General features: G+C 48.8%; 2 protein-coding genes across 9 annotated transcripts in view; one reads left to right on the top strand and one right to left on the bottom strand.

Moving 5' to 3' along the window:
* The window catches only part of MCFD2 (multiple coagulation factor deficiency 2, ER cargo receptor complex subunit), a 45,819-nt gene extending 40,091 nt beyond the window's left edge, over positions 1–5,728 (bottom strand). Inside the window, exon 1 of the mRNA XM_086327101.1 lies at positions 5,594–5,728. The gene's annotated coding sequence lies outside the window, so the exon portion shown is untranslated. The remainder of the gene's footprint in view (positions 1–5,593) is intronic.
* Positions 4,945–25,695, top strand: part of TTC7A (tetratricopeptide repeat domain 7A) — a 123,495-nt gene continuing 102,744 nt past the window's right edge. For 5 of the 8 annotated variants that reach the window (XM_086327091.1, XM_086327092.1, XM_086327094.1 and 2 more), the window contains exons 1-3: positions 4,979–5,747; positions 15,768–15,931; positions 23,815–23,983. In XM_086327091.1, coding sequence (XP_086183217.1) covers positions 5,564–5,747; positions 15,768–15,931; positions 23,815–23,983 — 517 coding nt within the window. In that variant the 5' untranslated portion in view covers positions 4,979–5,563. Of the gene's footprint in view, positions 5,748–15,767; positions 15,932–23,814; positions 23,984–25,471; positions 25,530–25,695 lie in introns of all 8 variants that reach the window. The other 3 variants (XM_086327093.1, XM_086327090.1, XM_086327096.1) reach the window with 3 other exon arrangements.

The raw sequence follows: 25,695 nt of genomic DNA, 5'->3' as shown, positions 1-25,695 counted from the left end.
TCTTTAAAACATAGTGGCAGGGTTCAGTAGTAAATCTTAAAGCAGATGGGACCCTGGCTCCCCCTCTCATCTTTTTGTAAATTGCCTCAAAGCAGAATAGGGGATTTAATACGCAAGCAAAAAGTAGGGTGGGAAATAGGCCCATGCCAGATCGCCAAAACCTTGGAAGAGCTCTATTTAAAAGAGCCCTAGAACTAACAGACTAAAGGGAAAAGAAATAAAAAAAAATTATCAGTGAAGGTGTTCAGTTTCCCATTCTACCTGCAAACCCAAAAGGAAACACTTGTCTAGAAATTAAAAGACAGTCTTACAATTTTGACTGATATCATCACAATAAGAGCAATCTTAAATCTGAGCACTATTATATAGATCTTCCTCAACTTATAAAGAGGTTATATTCCAATAAACCCATCGTAAGTTGAAAATATCATTAAGTCAAAAATGCATTTTGTAAACCTTCCATTATAGCCTTGCTGCCCTTAAACATGCTCAGAATTTACACTAGACTATGGTTTGGCAAAATTATCTAACACAAAGCCTATTTTATAATAAAGTATTGAGTATCTTTTATAACTTACTGAATACTGAAAATGAAAAACAGAATGGTTGTCCAGGTATAGAGTGGTTGTAAGGGTATTGGTTGTGTCCCCTTGTGATCACGTGGCTGCTGGGAGCTGCCACTTGCTGCCTGCCCAGCATCACTAGTGAGGATCTTACTGCATTTTGCTAGACTGGTAAAAAGATCAAAATTCAAAATTTGAAGTATGGATTCCACCAAATGAATATCACTTTCCTACCGTCTTAAAGGTGGAAGAAGTTGCATCATCATAAGCCAGGGACCTGCTGGAACAACCCTCTCCTTGGATTCAACAAACTATGTGGTCAGGAATCTATCTGATAATTCTCACACCTTCCCTAGGCCCCAGCACTTAACCATCACCCTGTACTTTTAACCAAGGAATGTTCTTTTCTCCTTTGTGACATTATACTCATTAACTTAATAGCAAGGGATTTACTGTGTGAATGGAATTGCCACATTAAATGCTCTCCTGATGGCCTCTTCCTTTCAGTCCCCGAGGACCTCCCTGTTCATAATGAGGTCCTGGCTAATGTGAATATTGATTTACCAGTACTTTTGGTGGTAAATCAAACATAGACTGCAGTTCTCTTGTGGGCAAACAATTCCACTTACATTCTACTGGAACTAAATGCATGGTGTTCAGTTCAGATTGACCCACCTAAACCTCTGTGCAAATTTGCCCAACAGCCTTTAAAACAAGGCACTAAGGAAGGAATAAAACTAATAATCAAAGGCCACAAAGAGAAAGGTGTTTTCATACTTCATCCCAGTCTTTGTAACACTCCTATTTCCCCAGTCAAAAAACCCAGTGGGCAAGAGCATAGATTCACTTATTAATAGTTCCCTGGGGCCATAAATATTAATGTCACTCTCCACTTCCCTTTAGGAGCAAACTCAAACACTGTTTCATCCTCAAGGTCTGAGGAGACTGGGCATGTGTTGTACAACTGTGGAACGCTGTTGTGCTTTCCTTGGTGTGCCTTTAAGTTAAAAGTGAATACCTATCTTCTCCAAGTAAAATCAACATACCTGGACTGGTATGCCTCAGCTTCTGAGGTGCCCTCCTACTTTTCACAAATCCTCAACCAGGACCTCTGGAGCTTTAATTCGCCCTGTGATCCTATTCTTAGCCGATATGTAGATAATCTTTCTTGTTCCAAAGATGAGGCTGGCTCTGAGGCTGATGCATCTGTTTACTCTTTTAGCTCGGAGAGGGCATATGGGTTCCAGAGAGACATTAACAATTTGTTAAAGGACAGTGCACAACCTAAGATAGGATTTATCCCATGAAGTAAATCTCTTACTCCAGACAATCAGCTGTGCAAAAGCTTCCCAGCCAACTAAGAGATAATTATGAGGATTCTTGAGATGAATCCTCATAACGGCATCACCAACTCAATGGACATGGGTTTGAGTGAGCTCTGGAAGTTGGTGATGGACAGGGAAGCCTGGCATGCTGCAGTCCATGGGGTTGCAGAGTTGGACACGACTGAGTGACTGAATTGAACTGAGTCTCACTGGCCACTGTGGGCTGTGTGTTTCCAAGTTTTCTTATGCTCCCACACCATTATTTGACTTACCCAAGTTCCTGGTAACCAAGTCTTTTCTCTGAGAACAAACATAAACTAATTTTTTTAGTTCGAGTGAACTGTTCAAAACCCTCTTACTTTGGGCCTAGTGTGTGTTAGTCTCTCAGTTGTGTCCAACTCTTTGTGGGTAGCCATTCGCTTCTCTAGGTGAATCTTCCCAACCCAGGGATCAAACCCGGGTCCCTGGCACTGCAGGCAGAATCTTTACCATCCGTGCTATAAGGGAAGCCCAACTGTAAGTCAGTAAGCGATCTCACCGAGACCTTAACTTCATGAGAATAAACACCAGTAGCTTAGCTTCTCTGATGATCCAGTGGCAAGAACTTCCCACTTTGTTCAGGGGCAGCAGCTAAAGGAACAGTCTCCCACTGGCTTGGCTTTAAGAGTCTCCTTTAAACCAGATCGTCCCCTGTGGGGTACCATCTTTGTTGCTCCCTGAAAATACACATTTCTCATTAAGTCGATTTACCTCCTGCGAACTTCCTTTCCTTCTCTGAGATGCTGCACAGATTGTCTAGGCAGTACTCTCCCTCTCTGGGAAGCAATGAACTCAGCTTCCTTCACCTGATCAGCAAGTTATTTTGGCAGCATTTCTGAGCTGGCAATGACAGCATTCTTTATCAGAATGTGTCTTAAGCTCTCATCTGGGAGATCCCAGATTATTAAAAATTAATTAAAAACAACCTCTACACTTGTATTTGCCACTGATTTTGTCAAACATTACTGATTGGATCATGGTTGTTCTTTGTTCTTGTTCCTACAGCCTCTTACTCCCATGAAAGACAGTGGTGACTAGTGGGCTGGGGTCTTGACTTTTCTGGAAAACAGCTCTAAGGGGGTCTAGCATGTGTTCGTGTTCGTTTTCAACACCCTGCTATGTTCCTCCTGCCAGTGCCCCAGGTCCACACAAATATCGGTGCTCCTGTCAAAGAACATGTTAGTTGCTTAGTCGTGTCTGACCCCATGGACTGCAGCCTGCCAGACACCTCTGTCCATGGGATTCTCCAGGCAAGAATACTGGAGTGGGTTGCCATGCCCTCCTCCAGGGGAATCTTCCCGACCTAGGGACTGAACCCAGGTCTCCTGCATCAAAGACAGATTCTTTACCATCTGAGCTACCAAGAAAGCCCAAATAACAGTTTGACCCCAACAGGATCTGAACACGCAATCAACAGGCAGCAATACTGCCTCAGATAGTTCCCTGGAGTCCAGCAACCTGGGGGCAGGCTTAGCAAAGGATTGGAGAGAGAAGAGGGAGGAGAGGTTTTCCTTATTTTGTTAGGATTCCTCTTATCAGCTCTGCTTTTCTTTGGCTGCCTTAGGGCTGACTCTGGGGAATGCCAGACTGGGGCAAATCACAGGGTGTCCTCAGGCCGCCTCCATCCAAAGGACACACACAGCTCTCTCCAAGTGACATCCAGTTCTGGTGACCAGCAAGGGCAGCCAAAGGGTAACCAAAAGGAGTCTGTGTAAACTGAGTAAACTGCCAAAGCCACCCCCATCTCCCTTCATCTATCTCCTTGTCTCTAGGAGCTCAGGTCAGACCCTAGAGCAGCAGCCAAGGTGAGGAATTCTGCCTCCCAAGCAAGGAATGGAGCTGCATTCGGAACCTGGAGAAGAGGACATCTAGGGCTTCCCTGGTGGCTCAGATGGTGAAGAAACTGCCTGCAGTACAGGAGACCTGGGTTCATTCCCTGGGTCGGGAAGATCCCCCGGAGAAGGGAATGGCTACCTACCCCAGTATTCTTGCGTGGAATTCCATGGACAGAGCAGTCTGGTGGGCTACAGTCCATGGGGTTTCAAAGAGTCAGACAGGACGGACCCACTAACACTGAAGAGGATTACGGCGGGGGCGGGGGCGCAGGGAGGCTGCCTTCAACAGACGCCCCCTTGTGGCTGCAGAGACAAAGGCCCAGCAGCCTGAGCTCCACTTCACAAAAGCTTCCCGTAGGTTACAGTTGTCCAGAAGCACGTAGTGAGTCTCCTGACACTGAAGGTGGTCAAGCTCACTCCCAGGGTTACGTATCAGGCAGGGGCTGCGGAAGAAGGTGTGCACCTTCTAGCTCTTAGGGGTCTATACTCAAAAGCTTGCTCTAACTCTCCGGTCTTCTGGAATCTTCGGTCTGTGCCATGCACTGTCACTTAAATAACCCTGTTTTGTCGCTTTGGTCTTGCGTGATGGCCTCCATCCCCACCCTGGGCTGTACCCGGAAGTGGGGCCACCATAAACGGGTCTCAAAGGGTTGTAGGTCTGCCTCCCCCGCCTGCCTTGTAATCCTTTGAACTTCTTAGTACCCACAGCACAGGGCTAAGTCCTGCTAAGAGCTCGGTACAGCTTTGATCAAAGTAGTCTTTATACACTAGAATTAAGAAATAAGTAAATACCAAGTTGGAGAAACGGCTTAAAACGTTACCAAGTTGGAGAAACGGCTTAAAACGTCTAAGAAATCAAGGGCAACAGGATTCTGCAGAGGAAAAAAGGCCTGCCAGCTGGGGTGGGGAGAGACAGGTTGGAAAGAGGAACTCCACCCTGAAGAAAGAACGTACAAATCTTTCGCAGGGGAGGCATCCCGAGAGTCGCGGGCCTCGGAACGAGCGGGTTCTCCAGAGCGCCCCGGGGTTGGCGCGCAAGACTCGCGCGGCCCAGCAGGGCGGGAACCGGGCGACAGCCGGTGGCTTCCCGGGGAGGCTCCTTCTCCGAGTTGGGAGCTACCGGCCGGCGGGCCTCTCCCCGGATTTGTGACGTGCCGGGGCAGCGGTGGTGACGGGGCCACCACACAAAGCAGGGTCGTCGGGGCGGGGGTCTCCCAGGCCAAGAGCCCCAATGGGATGGGGAGGGGGTGGGGAGCGAGGCGCCCCCGGGCGCCGGGGCTCCGCGCGGTATTAAAGTGAGCGCCGAGTCTGCAGTGGCGGCGGCGGCGCGGGGGTGGCGCCGGTGCGGCCGCGAGCGCCTAGCGCGCGCCTGGCTGCTGTGGCCGCGTTGGCGGCCCGCGCGCCTGGCTCGCCGAGGCCGCGCCACGCCCCCACGGGGGTGGAGCTGCGGCCGGGGGCGGGTCCGCTGCTGGCGGCGCCCGGGCCCGGGGCGGGGGTTGTGGCAGCAGCTGCAGCAGCGGCGGCGGCAACGGCGCCAGGAGCTGTTGCTGCAGAGGCGGAGGCTGCTCCTGGACGCGTCCGAGTCGCGCAGCCGGAGTCCCAGCCCGGAGGTGCCGGGCGGTGCGCTGGGTGCTGCGGCTGCTGCCCGCCCTCCGCTGCCAGGGCCCCCGCTGCCACCCGGGCCCCGGCCGCAGCTCGCGCCCCCGTCAACCCCGCCCGCGTGTGTGCCCCAGCCGGGACGCCGCCCCCGGCCGGGTCTCCACTTCTCGGCCGCACCTCCCATGACTGTGCCCGCTCGAAGATGGCTGCGAAGGGCGCGTACGGCTCCCACCTGAAGATGGAGAGCGAGCTGGAGCGCTGCCGCGCCGAGGGCCACTGGGACCGCATGCCCGAGCTGGTTCGGCAGATGCAGGCGGTAGTCGTGCTGGGCGGCGGAGGCGGCCGGCGAGGCAGCCCGAGCGCCGGGTTCACCTCTCTGGACACCGGTGAGTAAGGGAAGGGGCCGGTTCACGAGCGCGGAGCGCGCGAAAGGCGCCGCCTCCTCCAGGAAGCGGGCCCCGACTGCCTGGGGCGGGAGGTGGCTGCTTTCGGTATTACTCGTCCTGCGTTGCTGATGTTGGGAACAGCCAGGGTACTTAGGAAGATTCTTCTGCCCCAGGAGAAACACGTGCAAGGTGTTTTGGGGAAGAGAAACGGGTTTTGCTCTCTGCCGTTTCCGATCTTGTGGGCTACTCCGACTTCTGTGAAATGGTGGTACCAACACATATCAGCTCAGGGCGTGGGCTGGACCCCGGCGCCACCCCTCCAACCCCTATTCCGGTTCCTAAACTTTGTCAGGTGAAGACTATCTGTCTCTCTTTGCCCTCCCCTTCTTCCCCCGTCAAATTGACAGCGGAGCTCTGTGCACAGCCAGTACGGTTGCGGGCTTGACGAGCGCCAAGGTGGAGTGGTGAAGTGGGAAAGAGGGCTGGTTAAGCCTTAGTTTCCTCTTCTATGTTCTGCTTCAGGACGCCTCTAGTCCTGCAGTCGGTGACTTTAGCAGTAGGGCTGGTTTGGCTGGGCTGGGCTCTTGTGCCGAGGCGGGAAAGCAGCCTGATGTGGCGGTGGGGAGCACCCCGCCCCAGTCTCCAACCTCAAATCCTGTTCCTCGTACCTTCAGCTCAGCCCGGCGAGCCCTGCCTAAGCCCTCTCTGTGCTAAACCAACTTTAGAGCCTTTGTGGAAGGAGGCAGGCAGTAAATCAATACAGATATAAAGTTTTAAGGACTGCCCAGCCCGTGGAAGGCTCTGTAAGGAGACAGAATGATAATAATAATATCAGTAATAAGTAACTTGCTCACTCACTGTGTGCCAGTGTCTAAGCCCTGTAATCAACTCGTTAATTTCTCCAACAACCCCATGAAGCAGGTACTCTTGTTTGCCTTTTTCAGACAAGGAAACTGAGGCACAGATTACTTAAGCAACTTATCATCCAGCCAATAAGTGGTGGAACCAGGTTTATATATAATTTATTTATTGGCTGTGCAGGGTTTTCGCTGCTGCCTGTGGGTTTTCTCTAGCTGTGGAGAGCTGGGGCTGCTCTCTAGTTGGAATACACCGGCTTATTGCAGTGGCTTCTCTGGTCGTGGAGGAGGCTCTGGGCACAAGGGCTTCAGTAGTTGCAGCTCTGGGCTCTAGAGCACTGGCTCTGTAGCTGTGGTTCATCGGTTTTGTTGCTCTGCGGCGTGTGGAATCTTCCCGGACCAGGCATGGAACCTGTGTCCCCTGCATTGGCAGGTGGATTCTTATCCACTGTGCTGCCAGGGAAGTTCCTGAACCCAGATTTCTGAGTACATCCTTTTAACTACTTGCACCATTACCTCTCAAGGATGTATTACACAAAAACTGAGCTTGAAGACCTGACGAAAATGGATGGGAAGCAGAGGGGTGATCAGAGGGCAATTGTGTGCAAGATTGTGGAACTCAGAGACAGGGGAGGTTTCAGGAAACAGCAGAACCGATGCTGGCCTCTAATTGATGTTGGGAAAGGCAGAGTATTGTTTCCTGGTGAGGAGGAAGGATGGATGGACACCGAGGGAGCTAGATGCCAGGGATGGACAGTTGGTCTGAGACTCTCAGGTAGGTCTGAATGTGGCAGTGAGTTGCATTGGCCAGAGCTAAAGATGCATGTGGGAGAAACTGATGGGAAGGATTGATAAATTTTAGGTTCCCTCTCTCCCCTGTGTGGGGTGATGTGGTAGGGTGGGGCTGGTGAGCGTGGAAGGGAAACTGACCCATGCCAGGGCATTGGGGCCTGGACAGTGCGTGGGAATCTGAGTGAGGTTGGCAGCACCTCAGAGAAACATGCTGGGCCCACGAAACGAACCAGGGCCTCCTGGAGGCTCCACAGGGCTGTGCTTCCTAAGCTGGTCTTTAGACATCTCAAGGAGGTTGACTAATTAAGTCATTGGTATTGCAGGACAAAAGAGTTTGGGGAATCCCCAAAGCTAAGACATTAGGCTTAATAGATTGAATATGGTTAAACTGATGTTTTAAAACTGTAGGACTTCTCAGAGCCTTTCATGTGCTCACTTGTCAGTGATATTCAAGCCCAGGTTAGAGTATAAACACACATTTCTCAAACTTACTTTGACCATATGCTATGAAGCATTATTGGGAAGCACTGGCATGGCATAGTTATAAATGGTATGTGTAGTTATAAAGTGCTTCTTCTACTTGAACAATCTTTTTTTGTAAACAGCCCAGTGGGGAAGGCAGGAATGATTGTCCCCACTTGAGACACCAAGGCCCAGAAAGGTCACATAATGAGTAGTATGTGGCAGAGAATGTGTACCCAAACATGAGTCTCACCCACCAAGTCTACCAGGGACAGTGTGAAGCCTGGCTGGGCTTCACGGTGAGTACTGGCCAGCCCAAAGAGGGAGGCTGCGGGCACTGGGGTCTTTACTGCCAATTTTGAGGTTTGGTTCTATAAGTTATTTTCTCCCACTGTTAAATCTAGATACACTTATTCCAAAATGCACACACGCACATGTACACACAGACACACACAAGGAAGGAAAACAAGTGATTTCCAAAGCCCACGTGTAGGGCATTTTTGGATTGTCTGCTACTTTGGTTGTTTCTCCACTGAGTTCCTTATCACTGGAAGGACTGGCAGCCTATTTTTTTGAGGTGGTGTTGGCACTGACCACCCCCCACTGCAACCCAAGAGGGAGATTCTTAAAAGTCCCACCTGGTCGATTAGATTGTTACAGTCAAGGACCAGAAGCGTCAACATAATGACATAATTTGGGAGAAGGGAGGAAGCTGAACCCCGGCTGAACCCTGCTTTACAGACTGAGGCCCCACTGTATCTGTGGGGTTTCCTCCAGAAGCAAAGAATAGCTCCCAGGGCCTGGGTTTCACTCCAGGCAGCAGGAGGGGAAGACCCAGCTGGAGGGGGGGCCCTCTTTCTGGTCAGAGATGAAGGAGTGAAGGATCAGGAAATGCTCCCCCAAAGGGGGCCCTTATACCCCTCCTTTCTTGTTTGGGGAGATTGCTCCCCACCACCTGCCCAGGGGGAAAGGGGTTGTTACTGTTTGTGCATTTTCTTTCAAACATATCCGGTTTAGATTTGGTCAGGATGCAGCAGGGGAACCCCAGAGTGTGGCTAACTGTAATGGGGTTTGTTCATGTAGAAACAAAGGATCCCATCCAAGTGGTTAAAAAAAAGAAAAAAAACCTTTATTATGAAAAATTTTTTAAACATCAAAAAAGTAGAAAAATGAATCTCATGTATCCATCAACCAGTGTCAGTAATCACAAACCCATGAATAGTCTTGTTTGAGCTATACCCTGGCCCATTTATCCCCCGCATTGTGATTTCAGTATTTATTTATTAAACAAGAACTCTTTTGAAAAATAAAACTCCCATATTATTATTGCAGCCCCCCTTCATCTAATGCTTAACTTTACAGTTCATTTGCTAGAATCAGGATCCAAATAAGGCCACACATTGCATTTGGTTAATGGATTGACCTAAGACACTTTATTATGAAAATTTCAAACATACAAATTTGAAAGAATTTTGCAGTAGACACCTATATTGTCGCCGCCTAAATTCTGATATTCTTTTACTATACTGTCTTTAATCACTTCTGCCACACTGTCCATTCAGCTCAAGTCTCTTAATCTGTAATTATCCCCCTTTTAAATTAGTGATTAAAAAACCTGGCGATTGTTCTGAGCTTTTTTTTTCAGCTGAAGTCAGAGGGAGTGTGTTTGAGGCAGGTGGCCTGTCACGAGTTTTGCCCTCTTCCTCCTCTTGCTGCGGTTGGAAGGTCCCACCCTTTGCAGTTCTGTGAAGTGAGCAGTTGCAGAGACCAATGTGTCCCCTTTTGACCAGGAGGGAAGGGGCTGATCTGAGCACCTGGCCCACTGGCTGGACCCAGCTTTCCTGACTGAACTGAGAAGTGAAGAGAAGGGTGCTGTGCCCTGAAAGTATGGGTTCTGGGGAGGAGGCTGGTATCCTTAAAGTGGGTCCCTATGACCTGTTACCCATTGAGAGGCCTGGAGAGGGGCAAGAATGGAAAGGAAGTTGGCCCCAGAGGCCTCCAAAACAAGGTGGGAAGACTGGGGGGCCACTAAGTAGGGGCTTCCTTTGCGCCTCTGCTAAGGCAGAGGGCTAGGCTGGGCCGCCAGAATCAAGAGCCAGGCTGTCAGAGTCTGTGGCACTGTCTGTGAGAAAGGCCTTTCTAATGCCCTGGGAAGGGAGAAGCTGGAACACTTAACCCGACCCAGGATAGGGAGTAGATGTCAGACACTAAAATGATAAAGAGCAATTTGTTTTACCTTTGGAGAAGGATAGGAAAGCCTCGATCTACCTCTGTCCTTATTTAACAACTGAAAACCTAGAATAGTCTTCAGTTCCATAGACTGACCACTTGAGGACAGTGGGATGGAAAATCTGGAGCAGGGAGGAGAGTTGGACAAGGAAGAAAAGAAAGTAAATTCCCAACATCCACTTTGAGTGTCTGCTAAGTGGAAAAACAGAGACTGAGTGGGGAGTGAAGAGGGAGGGCAAAGGGTTCTGGAGAAGGCCCCGGAGTGTTAATTTACAAAATAGTCTGTAACTCACAAATGTGTAACGGTGAGAACTGTTCTTATTCCTGACCTTGGAATTAGCTTTTAACCTACTGTCTACAGCTCCTTAGACTGTTCTTCATTTCCAGACTATCAGAGGCTCTGCTCTGCATGGGATGTGGGGAAGACACACTGTTCTTTGGTTGCGTTACGTTATGGTGGGTTGTGACCATAACAGTATTGCATCTCTATTGTCACCTATAAAATGAGTATAATTTCTACCTTTCAGAGTTGTGCAGATTAAATGATACTAAATGATAAAGTACCTGATCCTCAGTACGTGCGTGCGTGCTTAGTTGTGTCTGACTCTTTGCGACCCCATGGACTGTAACCCATCAGGCTCCTCTGTCCATGGAATTTTCCAGGCAAGAATACTGGAGTGGGTTGCCATGCCCTCCTCCAGGGGATCTTCCTGACTACGGATCGAACCCGCATCTCCTGGATTGAACCCGCATCTCCTGCATCTCCTTCACTGGCATTCTTTACTGCTGAGCCACCAGGTATTCAGTGAGCCCTCAGCAAACATCAGCCCTCCTTTGGCAGTAAAAGGCACTCTTGTGTTTTAGAGTAGTGCTTCTCAAGCTATCTGTGGTGAAGGCTCAGTTTTATGTTCTGGATTTTGGGTTTTGTGTGTTTTTTTAGATTCTCAATCTATTGTGCTCTGATACTTTCTTAAAATACATAAACTGATACCCACTCACCCCCAGTTTTTTAGTATTTGATTCAGCAATTGTTCTGTCACATGGTTATCAGTGTTTCTAAACATACGTTATAAATTTCTGCACTCACCTGCAGGACTGGGTCACAAACATGCACAGACCTGCCCCAGCCCATGGACCACACTTTGAGCAGAATGTGTTCCGAGGACAGTTCCGTTATTTTGAAGAGAGGTAATCACTGCAGACTCATCTCACATGCTAGTAAAGTAATGCTCAAAATTCTCCAAGCCAGGCTTCAGCAATATGTGAACCGTGAACTTCCTAATGTTCAAGCTGGTTTTAAAAAAGGCAGAGGAACCAGAGGTCAAATTGCCAACATCTGCTGGATCATGGAAAAAGCAAGAGAGTTCCAGAAAAACATCCATTTCTGCTTTATTGACTATGCCAAAGCCTTTGACTGTGTGGATCACAAGAAACTGGAAAATTGTGAAAGAGATGGGAATACCAGACCACCTGACCTGCCTCTTGAGAAATCTGTATGCAGGTCAGGAAGCAACAGTTAGAACTGGACATGGAACAACAGACTGGTTCCAAATAGGAAAAGGAGTACGTCAAGGCTGTATATTGTCACCCTGCTTATTTAACTTATATGTAGAGTACATCATGAGAAACACTGGACTGGAAGAAGCACTAGGTGGAATCAAGATTGCCAGGAGAAATATCAATAACCTCAGATATGCAGATGACACCGCCCTTATGGCAGAAAGTGAAGAGGAACTCAAAAGCCTCTTGATGAAGGTGAAAGTGGAGAGTGAAAAAGTTGGCTTAAAGCTCAACATTCAGAAAACGAAGATCATGGCATCTGGTCCCATCACTTCATGGGAAATAGATGGAGAAACAGTGGAAACAGTGTCAGACTTTATTTTTTTTGGCTCCAAAATCACTGCAGATGGTGACTGCAGCCATGAAATTAAAAGACACTTACTCCTTGGAAGGAAAGTTATGACCAACTTAGATAGCTTATTGAAAAGCATAGATATTACTTTGCCAACAAAGGTCCGTCTAGTCAAGGCTATGGTTTGTCCTGTGGTTATGCATGGATGTGAGAGTTGGACTGTGAAGAAGGCTGAGCACCAAAGAATTGATGCTTTTGAACTGTGGTGTTGGAGAAGACTCTTGAGAGTCCCTTGGACTGCAAGGAGAGCCAACCAGTCCATTCTGAAGGAGATTAGCCCTGGGATTTCTTTGGAGGGAATGATGCTGAAGCTGAGACTCCAGTACTTTGGCCACCTCATGCAAAGAGTTGACTCATTGGAAAAGACTCTGATGCTGGGAGGGATTGGGGGCAGGAGGAGAAGGGGACGACAGAGGATGAGATGGCTGGATGACATCACTGACTCAATGGACATGAGTCTGAGTGAACTCCGGGAGTTGGTGATGGACAGGGAGGCCTGGCGTGCTGCGATTCATGGGGTCGCAAAGAGTCGGACACGACTGAGTGACTGAACTGAACTGAATCACTGCAGATGGTGATTGCAGCCATGAAATTAAAAGACGCTTACTCCTTGGAAGGAAAGTTATGACCAACCTAGATAGCATATTAAAAAGCAGAGACATTACTTTGCCAACAGAGGTCCGTCTAGTCAAGGCTATGGTTTTTCCAGTAGTCATGTATGGATGTGAGAGTTGGACTGTGAAGAAAGCTGAGCGCCGAAGAATTGATGGTTTTGAACTGTGGTGTTGGAGAAGACTCTTGAGAGTCCCTTGGACTGCAAGGAGATCCAACCAGTCCATTTTAAAGGAGATCAGTCCTGGGTGTTCTTTGGAAGGAATGATGCTAAAGCTGAAACTCCAGTACTTTGGCCACCTCATGCGAAGAGTTGACTCATTGGAAAAGACTCTGATGCTGGGAGGGATTGGGGGCAGGAGGAGAAGAGAATGAGATGGCTGGATGGCATCACCGACTCGATGGACGTGAGTTTGAGTGAACTCCTGGAGTTGGTGATGGACAGGGAGGCCTGGCGTGCTGCGATTCATGGGGTCTCAAAGAGTCGGACACGACTGAGGAACTGAAATGAACTGATGGGCCCTGGAGAGTATTTCAAGATTGAGGTTTGCCTGGAAGGAATTGGTTTCTTGTGGCATGAAAGGAAAGGAGCCAGGGAGCTCAAGGGAGCTCTGGGCTGGGCAGTTGAGTGGCTGAGGTGGGATTGGTGGTCCAGCGGCTGGGCTGCAGACCTGGGGGGCGGGGTGGAGGGGGCGGGAGCTGTGTGCGCAGGCGCACCTGGCCGCAGAGGGGCGGGACCAGCGCAGGAGGCGGAGCCTGGGGAGGGTTTCGGTTCCCAGGGAAGTGGGTGTATGCTCAGTCCCTCAGTCTTCTCCAGGTCTTTGCGACCCCATGGACTGTATAGCCCTCCAGGCTTCTCTGTCCATGTAATTCTCCAGGCAAGAACGCTGGGGTGGGTTGCTGTTTCCTCCCTGGGAAGCAGCCAGTTCCTAACTCTGCCTCAAGTTTTATACATTAGAAGGGGACAGCAACTTGCCCCGTGGCCAACAGCTCAGAAAAGCTGCTCAGGCACCTACTTCTAAGCAGCTCACTTCCCTTCCTGCCTGAAGATTTTGGAAACGTAGGATATTTCCCTTTATTCTTGAGTTGATTTAAATTTTATTTTTGACTGGATAATATATTCACATGGGTCAGTCTTCCAAAGGTAACCAAAAGAGTGAAAAGCCTCCCTCCATTTCTGCCCCTTCCCCATAAAGCAGCAGAGTTAGCAGATGTTTATGTCATTCTTTTGTGTGTTTTCATGCATAAATGCACAGTGGCCCACTGTATGTGCTCCACTTTCTGATCAGTGTATCTTGAAGTTCATTTCATGACAACCCATACAGAACTTCCTAATTTCTTTATATGGTAGTACGGCGTCCCTTTTAATGAATGTATCATGCTTTATTTAATCAGACTCCTCTTTATGGACGTAAAAGTTGTCTCTAGTTTTCTGCTATTATAAACAACATTGCAGGAATGGCCTTATATGTCAGTTGTTTTACACATGTTTGAGGATGTCTGTAGCCATGGGATTGCTGAGTCAATGGAATGTGCAAGGAATAATTTTATCATATGTCACCAAATTGTACTTTATAGCGGTTCCACCAACTTTTGCCCCACCAGCAATGGATGATAGTTTGAGCCATCATTTTTGCCCATTTCATCCAAATGTTAATTTTAGAAACCATGAGGTCAGTAGCAAAGAATGGGCTTGTAGGCTATGGCATACTCAGAGGGCACACACGCTGTTATAGTTTTCTTGGGTCTGGACTTCCCGGGTACTCCCTGTAGGGCATCTCCCTTACAGAGAAAGACTCTTACTCAGGGACAGGCAATTGTATACCCATGGCTTTGAGTTGTGAGCAAATTGCAGTGGTCCTGAGAGTAAGGAGAGAGTGGCGTTCTGAGTAGGTCTGAGAATGCCATCCTGGCAGCAGGAAGAGCTCTAGAGGAAGTGGGACTGAGCTCACCTTCTTGGAGGCATTTTGGATCCGCATGGAAGTCCCGAAGCCCCATGGCTTCCCCGTGGGAGAGTGGAAAAGATCTGTTTCGCTCAGCAGCTAATATTTATTGGGTGCCTGTATTCAGTGGTCCTTGCTCTGTTCGAGGGGACTGGGCCATGAGCCAGTCACACCAAGCACAGCCACCTGAGGCTATCCCTAAATCACCGTCAACCTCAAACCCTGCACCCTGAGCACCCGGATCCCACTTCACCCAGGTTGCCCCTGCTGTAAGTAGCAGAAATGTGGTGGCCCCAAGACTGGAGTTTTCAGTGCCGTTGGGGGGATGGCAAATTAAACCAAGCAGTATAAAATCACTAGCCAAGTAGTGAGGTCTATAGATGAGCTAACGTATGTGAGAGAACTCCAGAAAGTGCCAAGGATTGAAGATGTTCAAGGATTTGCCTTGCTACACCAGTAAATCTGCTTCCTGCCTTAACTCCGCTTGGCTGTTAGATTATCCCAGTCCCGTGCCATATTCAGCCACTTCAGGTGTCTCCGACTCTTTGTGACACCATGGACTGTAACCCACCAGGCTCCTCTGTCCATGGGATTTTTCAGTCAAGAATACTGGAGTGGGTTGCCATGCCCGCCTCCAGGGGATCTTCCTGACCCAGTGATACAACCCACATCTCCTACATCTCCTGCATTGCAGGAGGATTCCTTACTGCTGAGCCCCAGAGGAAGCCCAGGTTATCCCAGGGTCATGTTCAAATACCGTAAAAACAGAGAAAACCAATTCTGGTTACATGAAAGTTAGGAGCACTAAACTCCTAAAATGTGTAAGCCACCATGCTTATTTTTCCTCTTCAGTTGTTTGGGAAACGTTCCTTCTTGGCGTAAGAACTTATCACTGTGGAGCACAGATATGGTTTTGTCATTTTAAATTCTGAAATTCCGGAATTTGTTCCAAGTCCTGGGAACTCCACCTCAACCGCTACACTGCAGAAATTAAACCAAAGCGGGCAGTTTGTGCTGTGACCGTGGTAGAATGTCTGTGTTTTCTCTTCAGAGGCTGGTTAAAGTTTGTGGAATCTGTGTCTTTATTTTCTTAGACCTGGACCATTCATGTGCCTGGGGCGGGAGTGCTTGGGAGCGTACAGTCTTCACACTCGCCCTGTTGAGGGGACTGCTGCCCTCACTTACCAACTCTGACTCCTGCCCTGCTTTCTAGATGACTTGGGGAAATTGCTCCTGGCCGAGGCCCTCCTAGAGCAGTGTTTGAAGGGGAACCACGCCACAATAAAAGACTCCATCCCTCTGCTGGAGAAGAATGAGCCGAAGATGAATGAAGCCAGAAACCACCTGAGCAGCATCCTTAACCACGGGAAGCTGCCGGTAAGCGGTTCTGCCCTCTACCCAGCAAGCCTGGGGCTGCCTCTCCTCTCTCCTCCCTCCTGTCTGCTGTCCAGCCTTGCTGGGGTCATTTGGTTGCTGGAGAAGCATGAATCTCTTAAGGGTCAACCTTGCGCCATTCAGTACAGTAGCCACTAGCCACAGGGCTCATCCAAATTGAGACGTGCTGTGAGTGTAAAACACACACTGAATTTTGAAGACAGTACAAAACGCGGAATATAAAAGATCATTAATTCTTTATGTTGATTACATATTCAGATGATAATATTTTGAATGTGTTACATAAAACATTATTAAAATTAATTTCACCTCTTTTACCTTTTTTAATGTGACTAGAAATTTCTACTAGAAAACCCTAAATTACACTTGTGGCCCAAGTTGTATGTTTCTATTACACAGTGTTTGGTTGACCTAGTTTGTCCCTGATCATTTGGCCTCTTCCAGGGTCTCAGGGAAATAAAACCTAGTAAGCCTACTATCTAGTTGGAAACAGGCAAATATGCTGTTGTGTAGCAATGGAAGCACTCTATAACATGGCAGTCCAGTTTGAGTCCACGTGCATTTATTGAGCATCTACTGAATGCAAGGCATTGAAGAGTGACATAGAGGGAGGTACAGTCTCAGCTTTCTTTAGGCCTTTACTGCTCAAAGCATGGTCCACCCACCTGCAGTATGGGTATTATCTGGGAGCTGTTAAGAATGCAAAATCTGGGACGTCTCTGGTGATCCAGTGGCTGACTCTGCACCCCCAATGCAGGGGCCCAAGTTTGATCCCTGGTCGGGGAACTAGATCCCACATGCCACAACTAAGAGTTTGCATGCTGAAATTAAAGATTCCGCATGCTGCAATGAAGATCCAAAATAATCACATAAACAAACATAAATATAAGGGAAAAAATACAAAATCCGATTCAGAATCTGCATTTAAGAAAGCTCTCTCGGTGATTCTCATGCACTTTCTTTAAGTTTGAGACTGTTCTCAATTCCAGTGTATACTGAGTTGTAATAGAAGTATTGGTATGTCATTAGAGACCCAAAGAGGAAGTAATTTTTCAAGAGATATTCCAAAGTAGTATATTTCCTGACTTAAATATTTACCTCAGGGAGGCTGCAGGGCTACTGAGAAGATAGTCCTATTAAACACTTGTCCAAGGTGGACTGTGATGCATGCCACTGGAGTAGCTTATGAGGGGAGGCAAGTCTTAGGGGGACAGTCCCTGTGGTGAGCTGGGGCAGTCAGACTCAGGCTGATGGTAGTTCTGAAATTGGACCCATTTAGGGGCTGGACCTTAAAAGGGGTCAGGATATGGACTTACACAGATAGAACAGTGCATTCTAAGCTACGGAAGCAATGTATGATCCAAAAGTTCCTCTTAGAAGGGTTTCCTTAAAGTATGTCAATTAGCAGGAGCATCAGGGGATGGCTTTAATTAGGTATAAAGGGACATCGTGACCAGAGAGTTGGGAGTGAAATACCAGGCCAGGAAGTGGGTGTGTTTTCGGTAAGCTGTGTGGGGAGACTGTCCTGGGAGTTTAAGGTTACTGCCTTCAGACTCCTTGACAGGGATTACTGTAGTCCTGGGAGGTTTTGTGCTGGATTAAAATAGCTGCTTGACCCTGAGCCTGTCCCCTGATCTTCCAGGCCTTCTAGTTTCTCATCTGCCCATCAAAATGGCTGAACTTGACTGGTAGGTCTCAAGTTTTTCCCATCAAGACCCTTTAAATTTTTTTCTTTCCGGTAGACTTTTTAATTATATATTAAAAAGAATTTTTTTTTAATAAAAATGACTCGGGCTTATTGGAAAAAAGGTTCACTAAAATAAAAAACTAGTTTGAATAATAATAAGTCCTTGTTTCCACTCCAACCCCCGTGCTCACTCCCATCCCGAGCTGAGCTCTGGTCATCACTTGCTGTGAGTTCCATATGCCTTCTCTATGTTAACAGTCACATGTACACATGTATGGAGCTTTCTTTTCTTCTTAGCGTTATAGGGTTCTTCTCAAGTTGCTCTTTTGCACCAAAAACTCACTTGATGCTATCTCCGTGCCAATATCTCATTCTTTGTATTTGCCGAATGGTATCCACATGTATTATTGTGAAAGCTGCTTTATCTACCATATCAAATTTATTCAATACAGATTTTACCATGCTTTATTAACCAGAGACAAAGATAGGCACTGCTAACATTGAGAAATTCACTGTTATATGGACCAAGGCTAAAAACTCCATGTTAATCAGGCAAAATAAAATATTAAAAGTAGTTTGTGGGATTCTCTATCTTACCCCAAAGGCAAAGGTGTGACTGGGGTGTGATATTTCTTGGCAGCAGATGAAATCTCAGGTGGCTTCCCATGCATTCTGAGGCGTTCTCCTGGGGTGAGGAGGAGACGTGGGTCCCGGAGCACCTCCTCAGGGTAGTTTGGAAACTTCTGCCCTCAGTCACCTCCAAGATCCTGTACAGCTTCGTGCTTTGGAGGCTGGTGAAAATGAGCCATTTGTCTTGACTTCGGTGTCCAGTGAGTGCCAGGTTTTGCCCCATCTCACTGGTGCCTCACAGTAACCTTCTGCAGTGGTATTTACTGTTATTCCCATTTTCCAGATGAGGAAACTGAGACCTAGGAGAGGTGAGTCACTTCGCCAAGGACCGCAGCGTAGTTTTTGGTCAGCCTGTCTGACCCTGCTCCCACATTCCCATGTTCTCCGCCGTTTCTCAGTGTTGTGTACTGAGTGCTGGAGTAGAAATTAAACAATGACTGAGAAACTGGGACCAGGAGCTGACTGTGGCTCAGATCATGAACTCCTTATTACCAAATTCAGACTTAAATTGAAGAAAGTAGGGAAAACCACTAGACCATTCAGGTATGACTTAAATCTCTTATGATTATACGGTGGAAGTGAGAAATAGATTTAAGGGCCTAGATCTGGTAGATAGAGTGCCTGATGAACTATGGACGGAGGTTCGTGACATTGTACAGGAGACAGGGATCAAGACCATCCCCATGGAAAAGAATGCAAGAAAGCAAAATGGCTGTCTGGGGAGGCCTTACAAATAGCTGTGAAAAGAAGAGAAGCGAAAAGCAAAGGAGAAAAGGAAAAATATAAGCATCTGAATGCAGAGTTCCAAAGAATAGCAAGAAGAGATAAGAAAGCCTTCCTCAGCCATTAGTGCAAAGAAATAAAGGAAAACAACAGAATGGGAAAGACTAGAGATCTCTTCAAGAAAATTAGAGATACCAAGGGAAGGTTTCATGCAAAGATGGGCTCGATAAAGGACAGAAATGGTATGGACCTAACAGAAGCAGAAGATATCAAGAAGAGGTGGCAAGAATACACAGAAGAACTGTACAAAAAAGATCTTCACAACCCAGATAATCACGATGATGTGATCACTCACCTAGAGCCAGACATCCTGGAATGTGAAGTCAAGTGGGCCTTAGAAAGCATCACTACGAACAAAGCTAGTGGAGGTGATGGAATTCCAGTTGTGCTGTTTCAAATCCTGAAAGATGGTGCTGTGAAAGTGCTGCACTCAATATGCCAGCAAATTTGGAAAACTCAGCAGTGGCCACAGGACTGGAGAAGGTCAGTTTTCATTCCAATCCCAAAGAAAGGCAATGCCAAAGAATGCTCAAACTACCACACAATTGCACTCATCTCACACGCTAGTAAAGTAATGCTCAAAATTCTCCAAGCCAGGCTTTAGCAATATGTGAACCGTGAACTTCCTGATGTTCAAGCTGGTTTTAGAAAAGGCAGAGGAACCAGAGATCAAATTGCCAACATCCGCTGGATCATGGAAAAAGCAAGAGAGTTCCAGAAAAACATCCATTTCTGCTTTATTGACTATGCCAAAGCCTTTGACTGTGTGGATCACAAGAAACTGGAAAATTGTGAAAGAGATGGGAATACCAGACCACCTGACCTGCCTCTTGAGAAGTTTGTATGCAGGTCAGGAAGCAACAGTTAGAACTGGACATGGAACAACAGACTGGTTCCAAATAGGAAAAGGAGTACGTCAAGGCTGTATGTTGTCACCCTACTTATTTAACTTATATGCAGAGGACATCATGAGAAACGCTGGACTGGAAGAAGCACAAGCTGGAATCAAGATTGCCAGGAGAAATATCAATAACCTCAGATATGCAGATGACACCACCCTTATGGCAGAAAGTGAAGAGAAAGCCTCTTGATGAAAGTGAAAGTGGAGAGTGAAAAGGTTGGCTTAAAGCTCAACATTCAGAAAACGAAGATCATGGCATCTGGTCCCATCACTTCATGGGAAATAGATGGAGAAACAGTGGAAACAGTGTCAGACTTTTTTTTTTTTTTGGCTCCAAAATCACTGCAGATGGTGATTGCAGCCATGAAATTAAAAGACGCTTACTCCTTGGAAGGAAAGTTATGACCAACCTAGATAGCATATTCAAAAGCAGAGACATTACTTTGCCAACAAAGGTCCATCTAGTCAAGGCTGTGGTTTTTCCTGTGGTTATGTATGGATGTGAGAGTTGGACTGTGAAGGCTGAGTGCCGAAGAATTGATGCTTTTGAACTGTGGTGTTGGAGAAGACTCTTGAGAGTCCCTTGGACTGCAAGGAGATCCAACCAGTCCATTCTGAAGGAGATCAGCCCTGGGATTTCTTTGGAACGAATGATGCTAAAGCTGAAACTCCAGTACTTTGGCCACTTCACGCAAAGAGTTGACTCATTGGAAAAGACTCTGATGCTGGGAGGGATTGGGGGCAGGAGGAGAAGGGGACAACAGAGGATGAGATGGCTGGATGGCATCACTGACTCGATGGACATGAGTCTGAGTGAACTCCGGGAGTTGGTGATGGACAGGGAGGCCTGGCGTGCTGCGATGGGGTCACAGAGTCGGACACGACTGAGCGACTGAACTGAACTGAACTGAGAAACTGGGACTAATGTGGGTGGCTATGTTGCGGCTCCTGCTGTTAGAGATCTCATTTGGCATCTGTGAAGTATTTCCTCACCTCTTCTTCTTACCTGAGTGTACACATGAGGTCACTCTTCCCTGTTTATTGACAGACAGTGAGGCACAAAAAGGCTCGGTGACAGCCCTGATCTGTCCAGTCGAAGGACTGTCCCCCAGACCCAGTGGCTTCTTGCAGAGCATCCTTCCACGGGGCTGAGGCTCTGTGGTTCCCACACTGTTGAATTGACAAGCCAGGTTCAAATTCAAAGGCATGGGTCCCAAAGAGCATAGCCAACTTTTAATTCTGCCAGGAAAGGACATTCACAAAGCCCCCAAGCACAACAGCAGAACCATTCCATTTTCTGTTACTATCGATGCATAAAAGAACAAACATCTTAACATCAAAACACAAGACAGATATGCTTAAGAATTATGCCCTTCTTAATTCTTAAGAATTAAAGGCAGCTTTTTAACTAGCATGACTTTAACTTTATAAAACATTCACCGCATCGTCCTTAATTTTCCACCAGCTTGGGGGAAGCTCTGTTGTAAACTGTTATTGGTTCACCAGGAACCACTCCAAGCTACACCGTGTCATCTCGCCCTGAAGCATGTCCTGAGCTTAGCTGCCCTTTTCCTTCTTTACAGGAGAACAGAATAATAATAATAATTACTCATGGCCTGTGTTTATGTAGCTCCTTTCTAGAGAGAAGTTCAAAGCTCTTTTCTGGACTTCGTCTGCTTATGCTCTTGGCTTCGCTGTGACGGGAGGTGATGGGTGGCTGTTATTATCTTGCCCTCAGCAATGGGGAAATCCAGGACAGAGCAGGGAGGAAATGCGCCTCCAGAAGGTGTGTGATCTGTGGCCCTGACCCAGGGCAGAGGTGACCTATTGGGGGAGATCCCCTTGAAAAATTTAGCCTTTGAGCAGGTCTGTAGTTAGCAGGTCAGGCATTCAGGGGGCCCAGTGGGTCTGCTTGGTGGAGACATTGTGGGAGGTCAGCAGAAGGGAGCTCTCTGGTAGCCAGGGAGGCTTCTAGGAGGAGGTGGGCCTGAGCAAGGCCCCGAAGAAGAGTGGAGGATCTGCATAGACTGAGGGGAAGGGGAGACTTACAGATGGGGCTTGTGTGAGCAGCAGCAACAGAAGAACGTGTATTGGACCAGTGAGGGAGGGGATTGGGGCTTTGCCGTGTTCCACTTCCCTCTGTTGGCTTCTGAGAAGGCAGTAGGTGGTGAGGAGTGGTGGGTGCTTCCCCTGGGGTTGTGAGTACCCGAGACTCTGATCTCCCTACAGGGGGTCAAGGGCAACACCTTCCTGTTGGTGACAGAGGCCGGGAGTGGGGACCAGGACTGCATCTCCCCGGAGCTTCGTGGACAGAACTGGAGCTCTGTGGGGGGGGTGGTGCCCAGAGCCTGGCCAAAGGGGTGGTGGGCTGGCTGAGCACAGACGTGGAGGCGGAGGGCTACCAACAATGGCCTCAGAAGGTGGAAGATTTTAGAATAGTCTGGGCCCACGTCCAAGGCCAGGACTCTCAAGCAGGGCTGACCAGACCTGCTCGGGTCCTGAGGGAGTTCCCAAGAGTGCTCATATGGGGCGGAGATCTGAGTGTAAGCAGTACTTGATCAAGTAGGGGAAAGAAAACAGGCTTGCGTGCAGGCACTGGATTCTGATAAGATAAGGGTGGTGGCCTCACAGGCCTTCACTCTCCTGTCTTCTGGCCACGTTTGTGGCTGTGGCCGTCTCCCTGCAGGGGTCCTGCTGCTGTGGGTGAGGGTTTCAGCTTCAGGCCCCTCACCTGCAGGACTCTTTCCAAGGCCTTTCACCTGGTTAAATATACATATATGCATCTATCTATCTATCTGTGTAGATGGGGCTTTCCAGGTAGCACTTGTGGTGAAGAACCCACCTGCCAGTGCAGGAGATGTAAAAGATGCAGGTTCGATCCCTGGGTTGGGAAGACCCCCTGGAGGAGGGCATGGCAATCCACTCCAGTATTCTTGCCTGGAGAATCCCCATGGACAGAGGAGCCTGGAGGGCTACACTTCATAGGGTCACAAAGAGTCAGACACGACTGAAGTGACTTAGCACGCACACACACATATATATAGAGAGAGGACCCACAATTATATAAGCTTTAGGCCCCCTGGACTGCAAGGAGATCCAACCAGTCTATTCTAAAGGAGATTGGCCCTGGGATTTCTTTGGAAGGAATGATGCTAAAGCTGAAACTCCAGTACTTTGGCCACCTCATGCGAAGAGTTGACTCATTGGAAAAGACTCTGATGCTGGGAGGGATTGGGGGCAGGAGGAGAAGGGGACGACAGAGGATGAGATGGCTGGATGGGATCACCGACTCGATGGACATGAGTTTGAGTGAACTCCGGGAGTTGGCAATGGACAGGGAGGCCTGGCGTGCTGTGATTCATGGGGTCGCAGAGAGTCGGACACAACTGAGTGACTGAACTGAACTGAACTAGGCCCCACGAAACTTGACTGGGTCTCTGACTCCCTGCTTGTATTAAAAGCAAGTGCCTGAACTGAGTGCCAGTGCCTGCCTTGGGTGAAGCTTCTGGGGCTTCTGGGAGCTTCAGTAGAAAGGAATCAGGGCCCAGTCTGTAAGCCACTTGCAGTCTAGTTGGCAGCATAAGACACACACACACACACACACACACAACACTTTTAGGGACTCGTGTGAAGATATCACCAAGAGCCACAGTGTAGGCCAGGGACCACAGGTGTGCAGAGAGGGGAGCTGTCCACGTGTACTTGAGGGGTGGGAAGGCTTCCTGGAAGAGGAGAGGTGTTCTGAGCAGGGTCTTAGGCAAACCATTATGGCTCAGAGCGGGGAGTGTTCATCCCTGGGTACCTGGTGGGGTGGGCCAGGGGCTTTGCGGCAGGAACCCGTTGATGTGGGCCTTGTCCTTTCAGCCGCAGTATCTGTGTGAGGCCATGCTGATCCTGGGCAAGCTGCATTACGTGGAAGGCTCCTATCGAGATGCCATCAGCATGTACGCGCGGGCCGGCATTGATGACATGTCCATGGAGAACAAGCCCCTGTATCAGATGCGGCTGCTGGCAGAGGCCTTTGTCATTAAAGGTAGGTGTGGGCGCCAGCCGGGGCTCCCCTTCACTGTGCCCAGGTCATTACACTCTGACCCCCACGTCCCTGGAGCACTGACCGGCCAGGTGGTTGCCAGGGTAACCAGCCACACCGCTGGCTGACTGCAGGTATGGGCTGAATGTCAGGTTAGAAGGCTTGGGTAACCCGCCCTCACTCTGTTGACAGATAGGAACCCAACTGTGTGCCCTTGGGCATATAGCTCTTCACCTTTCTTGGCCTCAGTTGAATTTTCTATAAGACAGGGTCGTAATAACCTGCTCTCACAGGGTTACCATGAACAAGAGGAATCAGTTGTGTAACCAGGTTGGGAAAGGCTTAAGAAATGTGCCACCTGTCGTCAGGCTGGCACCAGTATTGATGTTGGCTACAGGTCAGGTGCTTGATGGCAGAGAAACCTGGAATTGCTCAGATATCTGCTGCTCTCCTGCTGTGAGTGGCCCAGGGGGGTGGTGCTGGGATCCTGTGATGGGCCGGTCAGAGCCACCTCCCAGGGTGAGTAGTGTTCTGGTGGGGAGCTAGGCACATGGGCTTAGTAATGTAGGAATTTCATGATGGGGGTTGTGGATTCTCACGTGGGGAAAGAGTGCCCTTGACCTGAGCTTGTAGGCGTTACATGGTGGTGAAAGCCCTGCCCCAGACTTTGCACTGCAAGCTCCTTCTTCGCTGGACCCTTGAACCCTGGGATCATAGAGCCTGGGCAGTGGCTCTTGGTGGCAGTGAGGGTCGCAGGAACCTGTCCGTCCAGACTGTTACCAGGATTCTTGGATGGTCAGTCTTTTTATTCCAGCACAAACCAACCCCCAGAGTCTAGAAACACATGTGGCCCTGTGGGGATTTGGTGCCTGGTAGTGGCAGAGTATTTGTCACCTTCTTTTCTATTGTAGACGGGGACATTCTGCCATCTTATATACAGGGAAACTGAGGCCTAGAGAGGGAAGGTACCTCGCCTAGAGTTACCCAGAGATCTGTGGTGGAACCAGGATTGGAACCTCCACCTCCTGTGATGTTGGCTTTGGACTATGATTCCCCACTCCCAGTCTTCTGTCTCCTTTGGGTCCCAGAGGACTGACTAGTCTGAGCAGGGCATGGCCTCCTTTGAGAGCTGTTCGTCCACCCCTGAGTCCCTGGGTCCCTTTCACCATTGAGAGACTGTTAATGCCCTCCTGGGAAATTGCTGAGATTTTCACCCAAGACAGACCAGTACCAGGCTGTGAGAAGCAGGTGCCCATCTCGGATGGTCCAGTTTGGGTCTTCTCCCATTGCTGTCTTGTCCCTTTCTCTGCACCCCTGGCACAGGCTGGGGGGGTCTTGCAGGGGTTGATCTTCATTTGGCATTTGAAAACCACCTCTGCCACCAACTCCCCAAACCTAACACCCTTCCGCAGGGCTCCTTTCCGGCACTTTTTCCTGTAGACCTGGCTCGGTACCTACTGCTCCCTGTCTCCTGCTTTCTACTCTTTCCAGCACGCCTCCAGCTTCTTGGGGGAACACAGGCCCGGTGGTCAGAGGTGCTACAGGGGAGGTAAGGAGCCGGGTGTCCCCGGCGTGGGCTGCTCGATCATCTGGCTGTGCTGGCTCCCAGCCCCCACTGACTGCACGTGGCCTTGTGCTTGCCTGCCTCCTCTCTGCCTGCCCCCTCTGTGCTGTTGCGGTGCCTGTACCCTGCTGCTTGGCATGCTGAGGTTCAC

The sequence above is a fragment of the Bos grunniens genome, chromosome 11, assembly GCF_055505025.1.
Source record: "Bos grunniens cultivar Pamir isolate PY7600 chromosome 11, Bosgru_T2T1.0, whole genome shotgun sequence".
Taxonomy (NCBI): domain Eukaryota; kingdom Metazoa; phylum Chordata; class Mammalia; order Artiodactyla; family Bovidae; genus Bos; species Bos grunniens.
The sequence above is the reverse complement of the archived record's forward strand: the minus strand, read 5'-3'. Positions and strand labels throughout refer to the sequence as shown.